General features: G+C 27.9%; 1 protein-coding gene across 1 annotated transcript; it reads left to right on the plus strand.

Annotated features, from left to right (window-relative positions):
• Positions 1 to 22,854: 22,854 nt before the first annotated feature.
• LOC145836463 (kelch-like protein 32) lies at positions 22,855 to 23,724 on the plus strand. Its single transcript, XM_082944264.1, has one exon. The coding sequence runs from the start codon at positions 22,855 to 22,857 to the stop codon at positions 23,722 to 23,724; it is 870 nt and encodes a 289-aa protein (XP_082800390.1).
• Positions 23,725 to 23,980: the final 256 nt, after the last annotated feature.

The following is a 23,980-nucleotide window of genomic DNA, read 5'->3' on the forward strand; positions in this document are numbered from 1 at the left end:
TACAAAAAGTATTACTTTAGTACAAAATAAATAGCTGTTTACATCACAGTTTATTTCATTTAAGTTTAAGATTACTCAGTTTAAATATGAAAAAAGAGCTTATTTTTACAAAATAACTAATTTTATTTTACTAGAGCACTGGTGTTTAAAGTTGTTTAATTTTAATTAAAATCAAACATAAAGAGTCAAAAAATTAATTAAGATGTTGAAATGAGACTTATTGTTACAATGAATATAACTACTCAGTTTAAGAGAAACTATATGTAATAAAATTATCCAGTGATCTTGTTTAGCTTTCATATTTTAGACTGTTTAACTTATATTTAAGCTGAAAATTAGCAATCTAAAGTGTTGATATACAAATTGAATTCTATGTCTTTCTTTAGTCAAATTAAAAAGGTAATTACTGACACTATTTTAAATACTACTTCTACTACTAATACTACTACTTTTGCTAAAATTTGTTGTATTCTTTAAGAAACACAATATCTTTCCTAAAATATTAAAAACAAACATCTTCAACTACCAAGTAAACAAGCAAAACTAATAAAATTAGTAAAATAAATTTCTTTGAAATTATTTGTTCTTTATTAAGTTTGGAAAACTATTAGTTTATTTTTAAGCAGTATCAATTTCTAAGCATGTTTTTGTTTTATCAACGTAACTTACCCGTAATCGAAAACGTTCAACTTAACTGATTTAGACACTAATTTACTGTTTTATGAAAACATGTAGTTAGGTTATTATAATACTTTAGTATCAAATTTTACAGTTTTCTAAGTGTTTTCGATTTAATGTGGGTTTATATTAATAATACAATTAGCGTTTTTAACTTCAAATGAAATTTATGCTTTGCTAACAATATCACTTAATGTTAGTAAGACTATCATATTCGGCACAAAGTGAGAAGCTTAAAACATTTACCTTCTAATTTATTTATTTTGTTGTTTTTATATTTCTACATTGAAACTGCCGAGCTTTAATATTTATTTTTTACTTTGCACTACAAGGATCATTGTAATTATAAAAATGAATTTAAAGCCTTTATGGAAAAGGAAGGTGCTTTCTAATTCACCGCTATTTTTCCGTTTTATTAAAGAGGTTAAATTATTAAGTTTAAAGATAAATTACAATAGCTATGAATAAAGTTACTAGAAAAACTCTGAGTTCTTTTTGTAAAAATAAGTTTTTCCTGAGTTTAAATTTTTTTCTGGGTTGTGGAAACAATATGACGATAACTTTCATTTTCATAAAGTATTGTTCAAAAGTTTTGGTTGTTTAGTTTTGGTTTGTAAATTTTTTCGGAATAAAAGAAAGTATTATGAGGTGTTTGTAAACGTTAACAAGTGTATTTTTTTACTCTTTGTAAACTAAGTTATTCTTTAATCTAGCTAAAAAGCTGTGAAACATTTATTTATGAATAAGTATTTGTGTATACTCATCTATTGTTACACTTTAAGAAAAGTCTATCTATTCTTTCCGTTTTCTAATTAACTTAACAAACTAATATATCATCAAACTTAAGTCCTGGACAAGACGTTAAAAGGTATCAGTGGTTTGCGACTCGATAACTGAAAGGTTTCTTCGTGCACCAGGTCTTAGGACCAAATATTTTGAGCGTAGTTTATTATGGATTAAAACTTGGGTCTTGGGTGTAAATAAAAAAAAAACGTAGAAATTAAATAGTCTTACAAATATTTAATCAATCAGTTTTAGTTTGCAATGGATTAGGTGTTTAATTTGTCAAATAAAATTGGTTATTAATTGTAAAGCAATATAACTCGCTTTGAGCACACATTACTTTAATTTCCTTTAATGTTGATGAAAAGCGTGTTTTAGCAATTCTGAATCTTAATCAGCTCAAGTATATTTTTGTGTTTCAAAGCCTAAATGTTACTTTACTGTCCGGTTTTCAACGTTGGTTTGTCGATGTGTACATAAGTACACTTTAATTAAAAAATATTCAGACAACTTTAGAATAAATAAATGTGTAAAAAGAACTAAAAGTATTAAAAGAGTTCAAAAAAAATTACAAAGTCTTATAAAAATTTTCTTATTTAGATTTGAATTTTCTCTTATCATTTTACAATAAACAACTGCATAAATAAAAGTTTACTTTGTTTTTTTACTTGAGAAAGCTTAAGCTGGTACAGGTATAAGCTATCCAAATAATAAGTATCGAGCTTTATAATCCAGCATTTAAAATTTTATAGCCTCCATAACATACACCAAAACTTTGTTTAAAAACAATTTTTTATATGATAGTTTAAATTCAAAATAGTGTGTCAAAAACTTTTTGGTAGAAGTATCATAATCAAAGTTTAGTTAGTACTATACACTTGTTTTGAAAAGTTCTTATTAATGAAAAAAAAAGTAAAAAAAATGAACCTCTTGTTTAGTACTTTTACTCTTTTTACTTTTATATCGAGATGTTCATTGTTATTTATCAACACGTTTTTAGTTGTTTGTTTCTTAACACATCAGTACTACAATTAAAGCATAGTGCATGTAATTTTACTGCTAAGATAAATGTTTTATCTTCACGAAAAAACTCGTTCAAAGTTAAAAGCTTTACTTGGGTGAACTTTTACAGTTAATTTTGTTAATGAGTAAAATGAAAAAAAAGACCATTTTTAGGATTTAATAAGGATAGTAACTACTTCACGTATAGGACCAATAGTAACAAAAATACTTGTTACTTATTAATAGCAGTGTCTACTTAAGTTTGAACCTGTAAACAGAAATTAGTTTGCTGTACAAAAAAGCTAATTGAACTTAACAAAAAAAACAAAAATAATGTTTTAACTATGATAACAATAGTGTTCAGCAAAAATATTTTTCTTATAACCTAATATTAACATACAGTTTTAATTTGTCTACTGTACAAACTTAATGCTAACTTTGGGGAGATAAACCTAAAGTACAGATAAGTTATAGACTTTTTATGAGTAAAAAAATTTGTAAAGTTTTAAGTTCTAGGAGAATAACTATTTTTTCCAAGCCATCTCAGTATTCTTCTCAAAAACTCATTACTGAAAAAGAACTAAATATTTTTTTTATTATGATTTACGGTAAAATTTGGACAAAAATAAACAATACTTATATAAGAGACATTATATATACTGTAACTTCGTTTGAGCCATGTAAGCAATACTGAGAAGTTTTATTAGGAAAAAAGTTTTCAACTATACTTTTCCTAAAACTTTCTACACACTCTAACAACTTTTTATGAGGTTTTCCTTTCTTTCGGGTAATCAGTTATTATTTTGCTCAAGGTTTGTTAGAAAAACAAACTTAATAAGCTAAAAGCAAATATTTTCTCCAAAGCCTACCATGTTTTTCCTTGCTTTGGTTGAACTAAAAAACTTTTTGATGAATTAGGTCGCGTACTTAAACTGTTGAATAGAACAAACAAAAGTGTTTTTCCTTTCTTTTGAATTTTTAACACCGGTAGTGAGTAATTTATTAAGAATTTGTAAAAAAGACAATTTAAAGATTGAGTAAAATGCCGTAAGGTCCTCATTAAGTAAATAAAATAAGTTTCATTAAAACTTTGGTAGATAGTTGTCTGCAGCAAACATACAGTAAAAAATTAAGAGTGAGCTCGTAGTTTAAAAAGAAACCTAAACTTTTGTTTAGCACAAGCAGAAAATGAATATTCTAGATTTGGTAAAAAAATATACGAGACATCTAAATACGAGACATCTAAATAAATGTAGCAACCTAAATGATTTTGTTTGCAGCAATAAAGTTAAACTAATACAAAATATTTACTCTTGTCACTTTAAAAAATCATCATCTTAAACTTTTATTTTTCTGAGTTATCAGGCTAGAATTTGTTTTTGTGTTAAACTTGTGTTGCTACTAATTAAATAGTTGAAATTTCTGCTATAGTTAAAAAAAGAGTTAAAAGATCATTTAAAAAAATGTATAAGTCTTTATAAGTTAACATGTGTAAGTGCATAATACTGTAGACCCAAAAAAAAAAGTAGCTAAAAACTGAATTAAACTAACAGTTTTTTACTTATAAACAAGTGCTCTTATTATTTCATAAAATAATTTGTTAAAAGTTTGCAATTTGCATTGATGCAAATTGATAACTTTTAATTGATTTATGATAGTTTGAATTATTTTGACAACTTAGTGAAAAAATTAGAAGCTTAAGAAAATTAAGCCTACTTTAAGTATTTTAGCAAGTAAAGATTAGTTTTTTATTTCAACTAAGCTAAGCAAAAAATTATTTTGTAATACAGCTATGTTGTGTTAATTTTAAAGTTGTAAAGTTTAAATAAATAAATTTGTTTAATCGTTAAAAACTTACGTACCAAGTATTTACTTCCAATTTTTAGTTCTGGTAAACTTTTGTAGTAACATTCTTAATATATTTGTTGAACTGGAAGAAGTAATTTGTTTGATCAAGTAAAAGCCTATATAAATTTATGATTATAATAGTTTCAAAATTTATTCACAATAAATTAACATAATAACTTACATAACTAATATTTTTTCACGTGTTTTTATCATTAGCTGTAATTTATTTAGTTTGAATTAGTTGTTAAATTATTTAGAATACTGCTTAGTGATCCGTGTAAACTTTTATACATGCATTAATATTTTCTGGCGGAGAAAAAAGTTGGACATCCCTGGTCTAAAGTAATTTACTAAAATGGCTTTTTTTTACGTGGTATTGGTTTTTACCATGCTGAAAGAATTTTTTTAGTTGTTTATGAAATTTTAAAATAGTTTTGTAGTTAGATTGATAACTCCTTTATAAAAATTATCAACACCATAAAGTTTTAATAAGAGTTATAACTTATTTACTTTTGTTTAATAACGAATAGTAAGTTATAAGTATAGTTCTAACTTTATAGTGTTGGTTATTTTTATTAAGAAGTTTTGTTAGTTTTTTTTTCCTGGTTACAAATTTACTGTTTTTAATAACTAATAGTAATTTATAATTATAGCTCTAACTTTATGATTTTGGTTATTTTTATTAAGAAGTCTTGTTAGTTTTTTTTTTCCTGGTTACAAATTTACTTTTTTTAATTACTAATAGTTTGTATCCATGAAAAACACACTAACAAAACTTGTTGTTATAATCCAAACTAGAGAAACCTACTTATTTGCCCTCTATCATCTAATTAGTCTAAAATAAATAAAAATTGTGATTATTTTCTTAATTTAAGTTTATGATTTAAATAGTTTCAAAGTTTATTCGCAATAATTTAACATCATAAAATACATAATTAATATTTTTTTCATGTGTTTTTATCATTAGCTTTAATTTATTTAGTTTCAATTAGTGGTTAAGTTAGTTAAAATATAGCTTAGTGATCTGTGTAAACTTTAATGCATTAATAATATCTGGAGGAGAAAAAGGTTGGACATCCCTGGTCTAAACTAATTTACTAAAATGGCTTTTTTTTTACGTGATATTGGTTTTTACGATGCTAGAACAATCTTTTTAGTTGTTTTTAAAATTTTAGAATAGTTAGATGATAACTTCTTGATAAAAATTACCAACACCATAAAGTTAGAATTATAGTTATAACTTGTTATTAGTTATTTAAAAAATATATTTGTAACCAGAAAAAAACACTTACAAAACTTGTATTCTTTAAACTTAGATAATTGGTTGGTAAATAGTAATTAAAATGTTTTTGGCAGCATTAAAGTTTTTGACTTTGGACTGAAATTGTGTTTTTAACCAGCAATTTAAGTAAATTGTGCAAATGTAAAATATAGTAATACCTTTACAAAAATCCAGATGCATAATACTTTATTAAAAAATACAAGTTTAAAGTATTGTTTAACATGTTTAAAGTAAATTAATTTATCATATCATTTTACTATTTTATTTCTTTTATTTTCATAGAAATTTGGAACTTTTAAATTTATGAAGTTTTAAATACGTTTTGAGAAAACCATTTATGTTTATTTGTTACATTTACTGAATTGGTTACAGATATATATCTAAGACATTTTAAATTTAAGAATATTAGAAGGATTAAAAGTTCTTTTAAGTTTGTATGTTTACTTTATTATCTTTCTTTATATCACATGTTATTTTGTTTAGTTGATTTTATCAAAGTTTTGAAATACAATTATCAATGCAATTATAAATATAAAAAAAAGTTTTTTGAGCAACATGTTAGCAATTTTAACAGTTATAAAAGACTTGTGACCATATACTTAACAGTTAGAAAGAGTTGTATGGAATGCATCTTTTATATGCACTCTTTATTGTTTTAATGTTGAGTTTACAAATTCTGAGTTTTACAAAGTCAGCCAACAACAACTCAAATACCTCAGGCAATGCTATCATTATTATGATAGAGTTGTTGTAAAAGATTTAGAGACTGAAATTTAGATCTTTATTATTAAGTAAAATCTTCATGCAAACTAATTAGCGTTTATTTTATGGTTCAAGTATAAAAATTAATATTTAAACAAAAATTTTTGAAATAGTGTTGTTTAACAATGCTTTGTGATTATTTATATATAAAAACGTATTTTTGAAACTGTCTTGTCTGATTTATACAAAGTAGACTAAATAGCATATGGTAATTATAAGGTAACAATTAAATAAACTAGGACTTGATTATGATAAGTAGCACCAATAAATTAACCAACACAACTCTTAATTAACATCATACTTAACTCAGCAGCTAAAAAATAGACGCCAGCTTTACAAAAGCTTTCTAAAATTAAAACTTGTACTTTTTTACATCAGAAATACCAAAAACAATAATGGACAAAAGCTTAGTACTAGCGGAAGACAGTACGGAAAAAAGTTATGCGGACAAAATAAAAAGTCAAATGGACCATCAACTTTCAAGTAGCTGTGCAAGTAACAAAAATGAAGGTTTTATAAAGTTTTGCCAACAACATGCCGTGAATCATTTCGAAAGTGCAACTGCAACAACCTTTAAAGGTTTTAGTGAACGAGGTAAGTAGAGTTTTATATAAAATAACTTGTATATTCTAATTTATTGTTGGTCTATAGTGTAAACAGCTTTTGATTTCGTTTAGCACAATTTAAGCACCATTAAATCAGTGGTTAGCAGGTATTTGGTCATCGTACACCAAGTTTAAAAAACAAAAACTTTTTGCAACCGTAGTAACAGTTACAGCAGACTTTTTAAAAGTTATTACTTAGCTTATTTCAACAAAACATAATGTAATATAATAGACAACAGGATAGTAATTTGGGATGTACTGTTTTGTATTTGCAGTTCAGTGTGCACAGTATTTAATTTCTTTTACAACCACTGCACTAGTTTAGCGAGCCAGGCTGTAACAGGATATCAAAACGAACTTGATAACTGTTTAAATTTAATGAAAAGTTTTGACTTTTCTTATTGTTCTTGTTCATTCAAGCGTTTAAGAGCAAGATTGCCAGATCACATGTTTACTAATGCGATTTTGTATTTGCATACCACAGTCATACATAAAAACTCATGAGATGGAGAGGAGATCATTTTATTCCACCTTGCTGCTGCTAGCATGTTGTTAAAATAGAAAATTGTTAATGTTGTTATTTAATGAAAAGTTATTCTTTAAACAATCTTGTTTCTTAAAGCAATTTTTTGATTAAAATTTTAAGTAGTTAAATGTAATATTTTTTGATACATTTCCTAAAGAATACAATCTTAAAATTATTTGTGTTTAAAGGTTTTAAAACCATTTATTTAAAACGTTCTAAAGTATTTTTTTATATTTGTTAGTTTTTGCAATGGTTCTTAAACACAAAATGTTCATTCATCGCCATGCCTTGTTTCATAAGGAGTATTCTTAAGTATTATTTAACACCAGTTTTAGTAATTTTAGTCTTATTTTATTTTCTATGGCTTAAAGTGAAGGTTTAAACTATAGCCATACTTACAATACTAAGTGGGTTACAATTGGCGTCCTTCGGGTAAAAAATAACAAGTTTTTTAGGTAACAGTTAAATAAAACCAAGACATATTTTACCATAACTTATTTTAAACAATACATAATCCTTTTACTTATAAGGTAGTATTTATCGCTTTTTTATCTGTCAGACTTTAATGTATTTCATTTGATTTCATAGTGCATTTTATTTAACGGTAGACATATAGAAATTTTGCAATAAATCTTGCATTTAATTTTCAAGAAGTAATACTTATATTTGCTTTCTGCTCCGTTTTAAAGTATTTGAAGTTAATTCTTAAGCAATGAAATAGGGGGCTACGAAAATCAACAGGCAATAGCGGGTCATACTAAATAAAGTTGCATAGGGATATTAAAAAATAAATCAAAAGGGCGTTAATAGAGTTTAGTCCAAATAAGTCACAGAAAGTTGGTGACAAAGTTCAAGTCAAATAAATCACAAAGGGTATTGTCCCAGTGTGAGTCCCAATAAGTCAAAATTTAACTGATAAATTTTGAGTCTACAAAGTCAAGATAAAACTGACAAATTTTAAGTCTACAAAGTCAAAACTAAGCTGACAAAGTTTAAGTCTACAAAGTTAAAATATATGGACTGAATATAAGTCCAAATAACTCACAAGAGTATTGACAGTGTATGAGCACAAATAAGTCACAAAAAGTGGTGACCGATTTTAGGTCAAAGTGAGTCATATTAAATTTATGTAAGGCTAAAAGATCTAAAAAGCATAGTAGAAAAAGACAATATTTATCAGTAACTGAGACTGCAAAGACCAGTAACAATGGATCTCTTATCAAAGGATAGTTGACCATAAAGTTCGTGTGACGAAGTCACACGTAGTATGGAGATGAAAATTTGTACACTTACTAATGACGACCTAAATTTATACATTAATTTTTTTTAAGGCGATCCGTTGAGTAATTATGACGTCACAGCGAAATTGCTGTTTTAAGCAGAATGAAGTTCGTGTGACGAAGTTACTGCATGTATGGATAGACATGACATTTGAGTGATTTTTTTTGTGGATTTGTTCTTTATCTGTTTTTCAAAAGCTGCAATATTTATAGTAGGTTGTAACGCATATTTGTTATTGTTTTTTAAAAATATTATATGTTTTGATTTTAAGAAAACGAATAAAGACATCTCAACTCCTGAAGGATAAATAATGAATTTGTTCTTTCAAGAATTTATTTTACAAACTAAGTTTCAGTCAAAGACCTTGTCAGTGATTAAATAAAGTTAAAAAAATAAATTACAGTCATGAAAAATAGCATTTAAACAACTAAATAACAATAAAAATAAATTTTACTCAAAATTTTAAAAAACTAAACAAGTTAAATTTTCAATATTAAGATTGAACTTAACGTGAAGTTTAAATTTCAGTTAAGTTTTAAAATCAATATAACAATAATAATAAAAGCTGTATGTAGCTTTCTTTTTTCTTCTAGTTAATTTTCAAAGTGACCATCGCATAAGCAAATATGTAGTTAATAAAGTGAGCTTAAAGTTGAGATGCATTTTAACGTAGGTTGTTTTGATTGTGACGTAACTATCGAAAACTTAAACAGTTTTTGAAAAACAGTGAATTTTTGAAGTTCTGGTAAAAGCATGAGTTTGTTTTTTGATTTTAAACATACAAAAGTTTTTATTACTTAGAATAATTTGTTAAAAATTGCTTAGTTATTTTATTTTTTTATTTGCTTATTCACTTTAATGCTTTTATTGAAAAAAATTAATCTAGTTTTAAGAGCAGTTTAAATTTTGATATGTGTTACTTTTTCTTGTTTATGAAGGAAGGTCAGTGTGTGTCTTCTAACAAAAGGGCAGAGGAGAAGTAGAGTGAAGATTCTATTTCAAAAGTGGAAGAAAAGGAATGTTACAGGGTATTAAACTGCATTTAATGGAAAATTTTGATCCAAAGTTCTTTTTTATCCAAGCGTTTAAGAGAAAGCTCGCAAGATTACGTGTTTTACTGATACAATTTTGCATTCGCATACTACAGTCCTATATAAATACTCGAAAATTAGAGATCATTGGAGATCATTCTAGACCACCTTGCTTCTGCTAACATATAATTCAGAATAGAAAATAATGTTTTCATTTGTTGTACAGTTTTTATTTAATAATTTTTTTTCTCAAAGTGATTTTATAAATTATAGATTAAGCAGTTAATTTTCTTTCTAATCAAAACATTAATTAAAAACGTAATTATTTAAATTAAAATTGTGTTTAAAGATTAAAATAGCATTCAAAAAAATCTCTTTAGCATGAAGTTCTTAACACTGTACAAGGTATATTATGTTTGTTAGTTTTTGCAATGGTTTTTTAAAATAGAATATGTTTATTCAGGGTCATGCCTAATTTTACATAGTGTAGGCCTAAGTATTATTTAATAACAGTATTAGTTAGGTCAAATTATTACTTACTATGGTCTATAATTTGATTTCTAAATATATTATAACCTGATTAATATTCAAGTAACCTACATTCATGGATTAAAAAGCTAACATGATCTTCAGCTTTATCTTTTAATGTAAGCTGTTTTGTAAGATCTGTGAAAGATTGATAAAAACTATATAAAATAAAAATACTGCTTTGGCTTTTACTTATGGTTTTTTTATAATAATAATTTTTTTTTTGTTTTTTAATGTCAGTTTTTTTTCATAACAACTTCACCTTGAATTGAGTTAATAAACAACTGCAAAGTCACTTATGTTTAAAAAAGTATTACTTTTTAGTTTTTCCTGCATTTTTTTTATCTTGTATAAAACAATTGTTAAGTTAATTTATATGTTTTTTAAGCATTATAAAACTGATGTTTTTTTTGTAATTATGAAGTTTTAGTCTTTCCATAATGGCTTTAAATTCATAATTGTGATTATCGATTTATTTTGTTGTAAATACTTTTTGTTTTAATAGTTTTACTTGAGCTATTCGAGATATATAACTTTAGAGCAGGGTTTCCCAAAGTGGGCGATTTTAGTAAGTCGGGGGGCGATAATTAGTAAGGGGGCGAAAGGGTGGGCGATAACTAGTAAGGGGGCGATTTTGAAATTTTGGGCTGTCATAAAATTTTTAATTTCTTAATTGATATTTTACTAATTTTAGCTTGCTATTAAACATTTGACCCTTAGGTAAAACTTAATTAAAGAAAAAAACTTTATTTTGTTTATGTAAAATATAGAAACAAAAATCAAGTGCTTATGACTCCTACTTTCAAGTAAATTACATATTTTCATTCATATATTTTCTTATTTAACAATTACATAGATCATAGACGATCGGAATCCCTCTTACATTTTATAACCTGACATATATGTTATTTGAGATCATAAATCGTTCATAAAAATCTATGTTATATACTATTAAGTTTCTAGGTAAATTGGCAACCCTGTATAACTTTATTTCTTATTCTAACTTAGTGACTTTTCAAAAAACAATTGGAAATATCATGAGGTGATAGTTATATTACCTCATGATATTTCCAATTGTATTTTGAAAAGTGACTGACCTTGAACTAAAAGTGAATTTTTCCAAAGAACGAAATAAAAGCTTTTGGACTCAACAAAAACTAAGGCAAAAGTATCCAATCATTTGAGAGGAATATAGATTGTTGTTTATAATTTTTCCTTCTAGCTATGTTGTTGAGAAAGCTTTCAGTTCAGTTATCAACATCTTGAGCAAAAGATCTAATCTATATATTTGTAAAGGAGGCTTTATTTTACTGATTAAGAATCAGATTAGAAAAACTTGCAAACAGTCATGAACCTCATCCTTCAGATTATATTAGACTTCAGTAGCAGACATTATTTTTTAAATTTATTTTAATTGATCTTTTAAAATACTTCTTATTTAAGCTGGTTTGTATTGTATTTAAGTAGTCTTTTTAAATTAAAATTTTATTAAGTTATTTATTCTACAACAGATTTGCATAATGCCTAATAAACATTAATTACGGTAGACTTCCTCTTGAGTTCGCACTTTTTACCCAAAAAAAAAAGTGCAAATTTAAATTTTCTAAAATTCAACTTAAATAAAGTCTATTACTAACTAAGTATTAATAAAACAAAAAATACATAATATTTAATATCTTATATAGATCTATTTTTTAATGAATGTTTGTTTTATGTTTTAGTTGATTTTATGTTTGTGCATAACGTTATTGCATATAATATATTTAAATTTATCATTTTGTAAAAAAAAAGGTAATAATTTTTGAGTTTGCACATTTTGATTTCGTTCAAAGTGCCAACTCAAGCGGAATACTACTGTATTTATTAAATCATTTATGTTTTAAATTTGATATTAGTTTTATTTTGACCTGGTTATTTTTGTAGTTTATATTTGTCGTTTTACACTACATTAAAGGTTTTTATAGCATAGTGATCAAAGTGTTTGATTGAATTTTTATTGTTATTACTTGTTTAATTTGTATAAATAAATAAATCTTGATGATCATTTAAGTTTTTATTTTTTATTTTTTTTGGTTTTAAAAGAGTATAGATTTGAGGTCTCTATTTGAAATTACTTCAAATTTTTCATTTAAAAGATTCTTAAACTCAATTTTTTTTTCTAACTTGATTTATTATCGTTAAAAAACCCATACATTAAGGAATTTTAAATTATTAATATAAATATTTTTTGTTTTATCTTAATTTTTAATATATTAGCAATTAGAATGTGTCGTTTATTTTTATAGTTCAAATTTAGCTTTTAGTTTTTCACTATTTTCTTCTGGTAAATTATCATAGGGTAATGACTAAAAAATAAAAAAATTAAAACAGTACTAAATAAGCCATTAAAAAGACTGCTGCAGTTACAAAACAAGACTTTAAGCTAATTAAAAGAATTTTTTAATCGATTGCTTTCTGTTCACAGAATTAACTGTAAAACTTTTGATTTTTTTTTTGAATATATATATAAAAAAAAATAAAATGTTAAAATTAAGGTTTAGTTTCCTAAAGGTTATTCCAAGTCAAATACTATTTAATGGTATTCTATTACAAAACATGTAGTTTAAAAAGTTTAAAATTAAGATTTTTACTTTACAAGTAACTTGCTTATAATATATTTTAGCATTAAAATTAATAACTTTACTTCATTAACTGAAGCTGTTGATGAAACCACTTTTCATGTGAGATAATCAACCAGTCGGTCAAACTTTCTCAAACTAGATCATAAATTATGTTTTATTATTTATTTAATTATGTGTAATATAAACTGTTCATTTTTTATAGTTTCCTAATCTCTGGTATAGTAATTTTAGAACGGGTGGGTGTCAGAATGACACAGCGACAAAATGACACGGTGTGTCACTTTGGCACGGTGCGTCACTTCGACACGGAGGGTCACTTTGGCACGGCGACAAAATGACACGGTGCGTCACTTTAGCACAGCGTCAAAATGACACGGTGCGTCACTCTGGCACGGTGCGTCACTTTGGCACGGCGACAAAATGACACGGTGCGTCACCTTGGCACGGTGCGTCACTTTGGCACGGAGGGTCACTTCGGCACGGAGACTAAATGACACGGTGTGTCAGAATGGCACAGCGACAAAGTGACACGGTGCGTCACTTTGGCACAGAGGGTCACTTTGGCACAGCGACAAAATGACATGGTGCGTCACTTAGGCACGGAGGGTCATTTTGGCACAGCGACAAAATGACACGGTGTGTCACTTTGGCACAGCGACAAAACGACACGGTGCGTCACTTTGGCACGGAGGGTCACTTTAGCACAGCGACAAAATGACACGGTGCGTCACCTAGGCACGGTGCGTCACTTTGGCACAGCGACAAAATGACACGATACGTCACTTTGACACAGCGACTAAATGACACGGTGCGTCACTATCGCATAAATTAACAAACTTATAAGCAAAACTAAACTTCTTCAGTATTATAACTTTTATTTGTAAAATGAATGTAATGATAATAGATGATAGTTATTAGTAAAACAAAAGATCTATTACATTTTTTCCAAACTATAGTAGCTTGATTTATTTGAAACTATATATGATACATCGCTTTTAAACTTAAGTCATAGTATAAAAACAAAAATATTCTTAAGTTTTATTTTTTACGTTTCACAATTTTTCTTATTTATGTAATGAATAAAATTTAGTATTTTTTGTTAAAAGTTTAATTAGTTATTTTCAGGATTTTTTATAAAATATAACTAAGATTTAATTTAATACATAGTTATTTCGTAGTAAGAATAAGTTATGCGTGTTTTAACTCTAGTTTTTTAAATACAGAGTTAAGCTGCTTTTGTAGTAACTAGCCATTTATATTAGATATGTGTATATATTTATAATCAACAAAAGATAATAAGTTAGGATGTTTACTTAAAACTAGTGATGTACCGGACCCACAATTTCGGGTCCGGCCGGACCCGGATCCGGACTTTTTTTTCAAATTAGAATCCGGCCGGAACCGGATCCGGACTTTTTTTTCAAATTAGAATCCGGCCGGAACCGGATCCGGACTTTTTTTTCAAATTAGAGTCCGGCCGGAACCGGATCCGGACTTTTTTTTCAAATTAGAATCCGGCCGGATCCGGATATCAGACAAAAATGGCAATATCCGGCCGGATCCGGACCCGGATAGTGAGTTCGGTACATCACTAGAATAAACTAGCCTGAGTCAGAATGAGGTTTTTAAAAACTGAAAAAAAGAACTTTAATCTAATAATAAGTAGAACAGCTAGCCACAAGGTTTACAAATTTAGGTGTTATTTACAATTAAAAATCTGAATTCAAGTTCTTGAACAAAATACACTAGAAAATTACAAAGTATTGAAAACTGGATCAGCTCAAACTCATTCAAAAACGAAAAGAAAACTAGCCTGAGTTTTTATAAAAAACTAAACTAGTCTGAGGCAGTCCAAGATTTTCTAAAATTCCCAAAAAATTTCAAACTAGCAGGGTTGCCACTGTTTAAGTCAATAAAACAACTAGAGTGAGTATAAACAAGCCTGAGTAAGAATGAGGTTTTTAAAAACTGAAAAAATTACTTAAATCTAATAATCAGTAGAACAGCTAGCAAAGGTTGACAATTTGGTAGTAAAGTTGTGGACTGATTGTGGTACACTTAACTTATTAGTACTACCCATCATAATTAAATCTTACCTTATTTAATTAATATCTAACAAATACTAAATTCTAACTGAGACTACTTTCTATAATCAGACACGACAGTTTTGAGTGATGAATCTTTTATATAAAATACAACAAGAAATACTAGTATATACAAAATTATTAATTACTTTGGTAACACTTTAAAAACTGGAAGCTATTTTAATTTATATCAAAAAACTTAAAACAAAAAACCAAAAATTAAATAAAACTTTTAGTAAACAAGAAACTGTAAAATTCTTAATAAACTATTATAATATAAACCTGGCTTAAATATTTAAACAATTAAACACCTGTTAAAATATTCACTTTTAAAACAAAACACTACTTACAAAAAGCATTTACAAAAACGTTCAAGATATTTTGTTGCTTCAAGCTACGCACCAAACTAACTAACTGCTTACATATAAACTGTCTGTCATGTTATTATGTTTTGCTGCATCAGTATTTAGTTTGAAACATTTCGTCATATGATTCTCATTGGCTCGTACATTCAACCGTATTAACTCTAAATATTCTCTGAGCTCAACTTTAAACAATAAATAATGCAAGTATTCATTCCAAAGTTTTCAATTTTACAACATATGTAAAGAGTTGCATTTCATAGTTGAAACGTAAAAAAATGTAAATTAGTGACGTGTACAAAATGAGCCAATCACGGTAGGTGTTTAATTTTAACTGACGAAAATGACTCTTATTAGTTTACACATGGTTTGTTTTTGAAAAAATACTTTTCAGTATGCTCTTTTTTACTAACTATATCCGGGTCCGGCCGGATCTCTGTTAAGATCCGGCCGGAACCGGATCCGGACTTTTTTTTCAAATTAGAATCCGGCCGGAACCGGACCCGGACTTTTTTTTTAAATTAGAGTCCGGCCGGAACCGGATCCGGACTTTTTTTTCAAATTAGAATCCGGCCGGATCCGGATATCAGACAAAAATGGCAATATCCGGCCGGACCCGGACCCGGATAGTGAGTCCGGTACATCACTACTTAAAACTCTCTATTGAAAATATATAATAAACTTGTCTAAAAGCAAATAACTAAAATAAACGGACCTGGAGCCTAAATTTATGAAAAAGTTAAAAATAGTATTATGAACAGTTGAGAAAAAATTAAGAGTCTGATGCAACCATTCATGCGCATTTATATATTTATCACTTAAAAAAAAATTAATCACTAGAAGAGGTTATACATACAACATTTCTGCTGCAGCCATTCTATTAAAGTTAATACTTTAAGTCTTTTTAACTTTTACAAAACTTTTTAGTCTAAAATATAAAAAATTAAACTTAGAGTATGACAGATATTATAGTATTTTATTGCATATAAGGATATAATTGCATTTATATTTAATACAAAATCAGTAAATAAATTTCATAATAATACAGTAAAAGCAGATTTTAATTTGCTTGTAAAACATTTTTATACTTTATATTGTTGAGTTTTATTACAAAGTTTTAAAAAACTCGGTTTTGTCTTAATTCTGTTATGAAAATAATATTTAATTTTCTATTTTTAATCTTGCAAATAAAAAAAGGAGTTTTTTGTAAAAATAAATACATTTTCTGGGATTTCTAAAAACTTTTTTCTAAAATTTTAAAACAATATTGTTTATTAATTAGGAGTTAATTTCTATCTGATGAAAAAGTTAAAAGAAATAAATTTTATTATTATATTTTCGTCAGGGAATGCAGTATTTTAGTTCAAAATTGCAACATATTAAGTCGCCAAAAGAGCGCAAGTATTAATTTTTGTAAGCATACGTAAAATAAGAACCGCATTAGAATTTAGAATTACAACAGCAGAAAAGTTGCTTTCGATAACATCTGAGTTTTAGTTTATAAAACAAATTTTCCTCTGTATTTACATTTACTAGTTTATTGTTTTGATGTACTGAATGTTGATCTAAAATGAAGATTGTATTTTTTAAATCAGAATGTTGCTGAACTTAAAAAAATATGTTTATATGAGTTTTTATCTTTTTAGTCGTAAAATGGCAAGTCATTTTCTAATTTTTATAACTCGTTTCAAGTTCTAGTACTAAACTGTGTTTAAGTTTTTCCATTCGAAAGAAATCAAAAATAAATTCTCTTTAATTTTGGCAGTCGTATTTTGTTAAAAAAGTTGCTGCTTTTGCATCTTTGTGAACGTTGTTTGATACAAACAACTAGTTGTTGTTTATTAACCACAGCTTTTAAGCACACCTAACACCTTGCTACTGCTTAAAAATGAGCATGTTGTTTATAAGTACGACGATGAGAACAGAAGGTATAAACATTACGTGTTTCACTTTAACGATCAAAAATTCCTGCGGTCTTTGTTTTTAAAGTTAATCAGTGTGATTGTTGCTGATTCTAAAAAACCGGTTAGAAGACAGGAAACCGAAAAGTTTCCTAGAAAAATAAGATCGTTGTCTATACCAATGAAGATTAAAGTTTCACAACAAATCGTTCCCTCCCTTATTAACCACCGTGTCATTTTGTCGCTGTGCTAAAGTGATCCTCCGTGTCATTTTGTTGCTGCGCCAAAGTGACCCTCTGTGCCAAAGTAACGCACCGTGTCGTTTTGTCGCTGTTCAAAAGTGACCCTCCGTGCTAAAGTGACGCACCGTGTCATCTTGTCGCTGTGCCAAAGTGACCCTCCGTGCCAAAGTGACGCACCGTGTCGTTTTGTCGCTGTGCCAAAATGACCCTCCGTGCCAAAGTGATGCACCGTATCGTTTTGTCGCTGTGCCAAAGTGACCCTCTGTGCCAAAGTGACGCACCGTGTCATTTAGTCGCCGTCCCAAAGTGACCCTCCGTGCCAAAGTGACGCACCGTGCTAAGGTGACGCACCGTGTCATTTTGTCGCTGTGTCAAAGTGACGCACCGTGTCAATTTGTCGTCGTGTCAAAGTGACCCTCTGTGCCAAAGTGACGCACCGTGTCATTTTGTCGCCGTGCCAAGGTGACGCACCGTGTCATTTTGTCGCTATGTCATTCTGACCCGCTCCCTTTTAGAACATGCCTATTTATAAAATAATTTTAGTACTTTGTGCGGCTTAAACAAGTTAATTAGTATTAACTTCTAAATGTCTGAAAATCGTTATATGAGAGATTATTATAATGTCAGGTTTAAATTAAGATTTCAGATGGGTAACGTACGGTTAAGATCCAGTCAAATATCGACATGCTAAGTAACTTGAAAACTAATTGTGCAAAAGAATCAAAATTTAGTTTTTTGATACTTAATATTTTGAAATACACTTTCAATTTGGTTTTCAGTTCACAATTGTATTTCCTAGATCAGAATAATACTAAATTATTTTATTACAATTTTGCTCGAGTTTTTTAATTTTCTTATATGTTATTTTTCAAATTATGCAGCCCGCAATTACATTTTTTAAACGAGTTGAAACTAGAAATAATTTTTTAGTATATATGAATTGCTGACTACAAAAGTTGTCCACCACTACCCTAAAAGTTTCATTAGTTTCAAAACAGTTCATATCTAAACAAGGTTAATTACAGATTACACAAGGCTTTTTAGTAATTAAGTATTTTAATACACTTAACTGGGTTTATAAGAAAACAAATGTAACTTATTTTCTCAAGCCCTGTAAATTACTTTGAACACAGCCCAAAAGTGCGTGCATAAGAAGTACCAGACTAAATTACATTTCGAACACAACTTTTTCGGCTCAAAAGTTTCTACTCAAGAGAAAAACAACTTTGTAAAATCGTGGGGGGGCGATTATTTTTCGAATTTCTGAAAAGGGGGCGATTTAGAAAATGAGTTTGGGAAACCCTGATTTATACAGATTAAACAAGTAATAACAAAAAAAAATCAATCAAACACTTTAATCACTATGCTATAAAAACCTTTAATGTAATGTAAAACGACAAATACAAACTACAAAATTAACCAGGTCAAAATAAAACTAATATCAAATTTAAAACATAAATTATTTAATAAATACAGTAGAATTCCGCTTGAGTTGGCACTTTGAACGAAATCAAAATGTGCAAACTCAAAAATTATTACCTTTTTTTTACAAAATGATAAATTTAAATATATTATATGCAATAACGTTATGCATAAACATAAAATCAACTAAAAAATAAAACAATCATTCATTAAAAATAGATCTATATAAGATATTAAATATTGTGTATTTTTTGTTTTATTAATACTTAGTTAGTAATAGACTTTATTTAAGTTAAATTTTAGAAAATATAAATTTGCACTTTTTTTTTGGGTAAAAAGTGCGAACTCAAGAGGAAGTTTACCGTAATTAGTATTTATTAGGCATTATGCAAATCTGTTGTAGAATAAATAACTTAATAAAATTTTATTATAAAAAGACTACTTAAATACAATACAAACCAGGTTAAATAACAAGTATTTTGAAAGATTAAATAAAATAAAAAAAAATTCATAAAATAATGTCTGCTACTGAAGTCTAATTTAATGTAAAGGATGAGGTTCATGACTGCTTGCAAGTTTTTCTTATCTGATTCTTAATCAGTAATAAAAAGCCTCCTTTACAAATATCTAGATTATATCTCTTGCTCAAGATGTTGATAACTGATCTGAAAGCTTTCTCAACAACATAGCTAGAAGGAAAAATTATAAACAACAATCTATATTCCTCTCAAATGATTGGATACTTTTGCCTTAGTTTTTGTTGAGTCCAAAAGCTTTTATTTCGTTCTTTGGAAAAATTCACTTTTAGTTCAAGGTCAGTCACTTTTCAAAATACAATTGGAAATATCATGAGGTAATATAACTATCACCTCATGATATTTCCAATTGTTTTTTGAAAAGTCACTAAGTTAGAATAAGAAATAAAGTTATACAGGGTTGCCAATTTACCTAGAAACTTAATAGTATATAACATAGATTTTTATGAACGATTTATGATCCCAAATAACATATATGTCAGGTTATAAAATGTAAGAGGGATTCCGATCGTCTATGATCTATGTAATTGTTAAATAAGAAAATATATGAATGAAAATATGTAATTTACTTGAAAGTAGGAGTCATAAGCACTTGATTTTTGTTTCTATATTTTACATAAAAAAAATAGAGTTTTTTTCTTTAATTAAGTTTTACCTCAGGGTCAAATATTTAATAGCAAGCTTAAATTAGTAAAATAGCAATTTAGAAATTAAAAATTTTATGACAGCCCAAAATTTCAAAATCGCCCCCTTTTCGCCCCCTTACTAGTTATCGCCCACCCTTTCGCCCCCTTACTAATTATCGCCCCCCGACTTACTAAAATCGCCCCCAGGGGGGCGATATCGCCCACTTTGGGAAACCCTGGTATAAATAAATAAATCTTGATGACCATTTAAGTTTTTATTTTAAGTTTTTTTTTTTGGTTTTAAAAGAGTATAGATTTGAGGTCTCTATTTGAAATTACTTCAAATTTTTCATTTAAAAGATTCTTAAACTCATTTTTTTTTTTAACTTGATTTATTATCGTTAAAAAATCCATACATTAAGGAATTTTAAATTATTAATACAAATATTTTTTGTTTTGTCTTAATTTTTAATATATTAGGAATTAGAATGTGTTGTTTATTTTAATAGTTCAACACTAGCTTTTAGTTTTTCACTATTTTCTTCTGGTAAATTATCATAGGCTAATGACTAAAAAAAAAAAAATTTAAACAGTATTAAATAAGCCATTAAAAAGACTGCTGCAGTTACAAAACAAGACTTTAAGCTAATTAAAAGAATTTTTTAATCGATTGCTTTCTGTTCACAGAATTAACTGTAAAATTTTTGATTTTATTTTGAATATATATATATAAAAAAATAAAATGTTAAAATTAAGGTTTAGTTTCCTAAAGGTTATTCCAAGTCAAATACTATTTAATGGTATTCTATTACAAAACATGTAGTTTAAAAAGTTTAAAATTAAGATTTTTACTTTACAAGTAACTTGCTTATAATATATTTTAGCATTAAATTAATAACTTTACTTCATTAACTGAAGCTGTTGATGAAACCACTTTTCATGTGAGATAATCAACCAGTCGGTCAAACTTTCTCAAACTAGATCATAAATTATGTTTTATTATTTATTTTAATATGTGTAATATAAACTGTTCATTTTTTATAGTTTCCTAATCTCTGGTATAGTACTTTTAGAACATGCCTATTTATAAAATAATTTTAGTACTTTGTGCGGCTTAAACAAGTTACTTAGTATTAACTTCTAAATGTCCGAAATTCGTTATATGAGAGATTATTATAATGTCAGGTTTAAATTAAGATTTCAGATGGGTAACGTACGGTTAAGATCCAGTCAAATATCGACATGCTAAGTAACTTGAAAACTAATTGTGCAAAAGAATCAAAATTTAGTTTTTTGATACTTAATATTTTGAAATACACTTTCAATTTGGTTTTCAGTTCACAATTGTATTTCCTAGATCAGAATAATACTAAAATATTTTATTACAATTTTGCTCGAGTTTTTTAATTTTCTTATATGTTATTTTTCAAATTATGCAGCCCGCAATTACATTTTTTAAACGAGTTGAAACTAGAAAAGATTTTTTAGTATATATGAATTGCTGACTACAAAAGTTGTCCACCACTACCCTAAAAGTTTTATTAGTTTCAAAACAGTTCATATCTAAACAAGGTTAATTACAGATTACACAAGGCTTTTTAGTAATTAAGTATTTTAATACACTTAACTGGGTTTATAAGAAAACAAATGTAACTTATTTTCTCCAGCCCTGTAAATTACTTTGAACACAGCCCAAATGTGCGTGCATAAGAAGTACCAGACTAAATTACATTTCGAACACAACTTTTTCGGCTCAAAATTTTCTACTCAAGAGAAAAACTACTTTGTAAAATCGTGGGGGGGGGGCGATTATTTTTCGAATTTCTGAAAAGGGGGCGATTTAGAAAATGAGTTTGGGAAACCTTGCTTTAGAGCCTTCAACGGCCGTACGTATTACGGTTTTAAAAATACAAACTTTGGTACTTAATGTTTTAATGGGTAATTTATCAACTTAAATAAGTAAGCTATTAATAAAACAATTTTTCATAATACTAATTTTTAGTATTTAAAAAAAAAAGATTTTATTTTTGGTTCACAAGTTAACGATTATTCTACCAAGTACCATAGTTTTTAGATAATTTCTATTAACTTTTTGACAAAAAAACTAAGTAGTACTTTGTATAATACTAAATAAAAATACTTTGTTATCTACCTAAAAAACTTTTCAGGTGACTTATTCCTAGGTGACGATGAATTAGTTTCAGCTGTAAAGATCTGGAAGCTTTCTTTAAGTGAAAGTACGTCGACTAAAGTGTGCAGAATTGAAAACAAAAAACTACAAAGCGGTAATATTGCATCTTTTTATCAACTTGCAAATGTTTTTAATTTAACAAGTCTTTACAAAGCATCACTTAGCTACATAGAGCGTCGCTTTTCAAGCATAGTTGAAAATAAAAACTTTTTGGATTTAAGCTTTTTTCTCGTCTCAAAAATACTTGCAAGTTCAGAGCTTTTTATTACTTCGGAACTTGAAGTACTAGACGCAGCTAACAAATGGTTGAGTTACAACTTCGTCAACCGTAAAAAGTTTGGGAAACACCTGTTATTAAAAGTTCGTCTACACTTGCTTTCTCAAAGTTCTTTTGAGTACAGCAAAAATAGTTTTTCATCTTTTTGTAAGATTGACGAATGTAATGTAATACTGAAAGAAGCTTTTAAAACCAACGGTAAAGCTATCATGAACAGTCGTAGTAACAACTGTAAAAGGAGGTATTGTAACCAAACAAAGTTTAACATGTTAGTTTGTGGAGGCAAAAACAATCCTGTTAGTAAAGCTAGAGATGTTAAACAAATAAATGTATCTAACATCGGTTATGCCAATAATCTTTCTTCTATGAATGAAGGTCGACAAGTTTTTCAAGTAGTCTGCTTGAAAGGCGAGGTTTATGCATTCGGAGGTTCTTTAGCTCAAGCAACGTGGCAAGAAGCCGAAGAGGTCCTGCCCGTTGAAAAATACTCACCTGCTACTGACACGTGGGTCACTATAGGCGCCATGTATGATGATCGTGAACGTTTCTGCGCATGCGCGTTTATGGATAAAATTCTCATAATCGGAGGCTTCCATTCCATTCGTGGAAAGCACAGGATGGTAGAAAGTTCTTGTTTAGAGTTCGATGCCAAAGGCAACAAGTTTAAAGAGCTAGCTCGGATGAAACGAAAAAGGCAATGTGCGGCATGCGTGGTTTTTGAAGACAGAGTTGTGGTTTCTGGCGGCGAAAACAATTACCAACCAATGCATTTTGTAGAGTCTTATAACATTTTTGAGGATACTTGGACAAAAATGCCCGATATGACACAAATAAGAAGCAATCATAGTTTAGTTGTTGTGAAAAACAAGTTGTTTGCAATCGGTGGTAGCTATGAAATAAATTCCTGCGAAATATTTGACAACAGTAATAAAGCTTTTGTTGTTTTAAGTACTCCATGGATGTTTGGTGAAACCAGAACTTTGTCACTCGGAAGCAAGTTTTACGTTTTCCCGAGCAGGATTTGGAACGAATGTTCAGTATACAGTTATGACGTAATTGAAGACAAATGGACAGAAGAACTTTCTGAAGTTCTTGAAGGTGTAAGAGATTTTTCATGTGTGAAGTTACCTTTTTGATCACCTAAGTGAAACTTTTCTTAGTTATTTATCCTCATAACTATTTAAAAGATATTTAAAGTTTTTTAAATAAAACTTAAATTATTGTTGTAAGAATAACATACAAGATTAATGATAGATGTTTTCAAATGCTTAGATTTAACAAGCTCAATAAATTTTTAGTTCATAAATGTCTATTTTTTTTTAGTTTTAAAACAACAAAACCAATTTTAGCCATTGGTTGTTGTTTTTGTCGTAATAGTTAACGGTTTTCAGA

The sequence above is a fragment of the Thalia democratica genome, chromosome 1 (assembly GCF_965202585.1).
Source record: "Thalia democratica chromosome 1, ktThaDemo2.hap1.1, whole genome shotgun sequence".
Lineage (NCBI taxonomy): Eukaryota > Metazoa > Chordata > Thaliacea > Salpida > Salpidae > Thalia > Thalia democratica.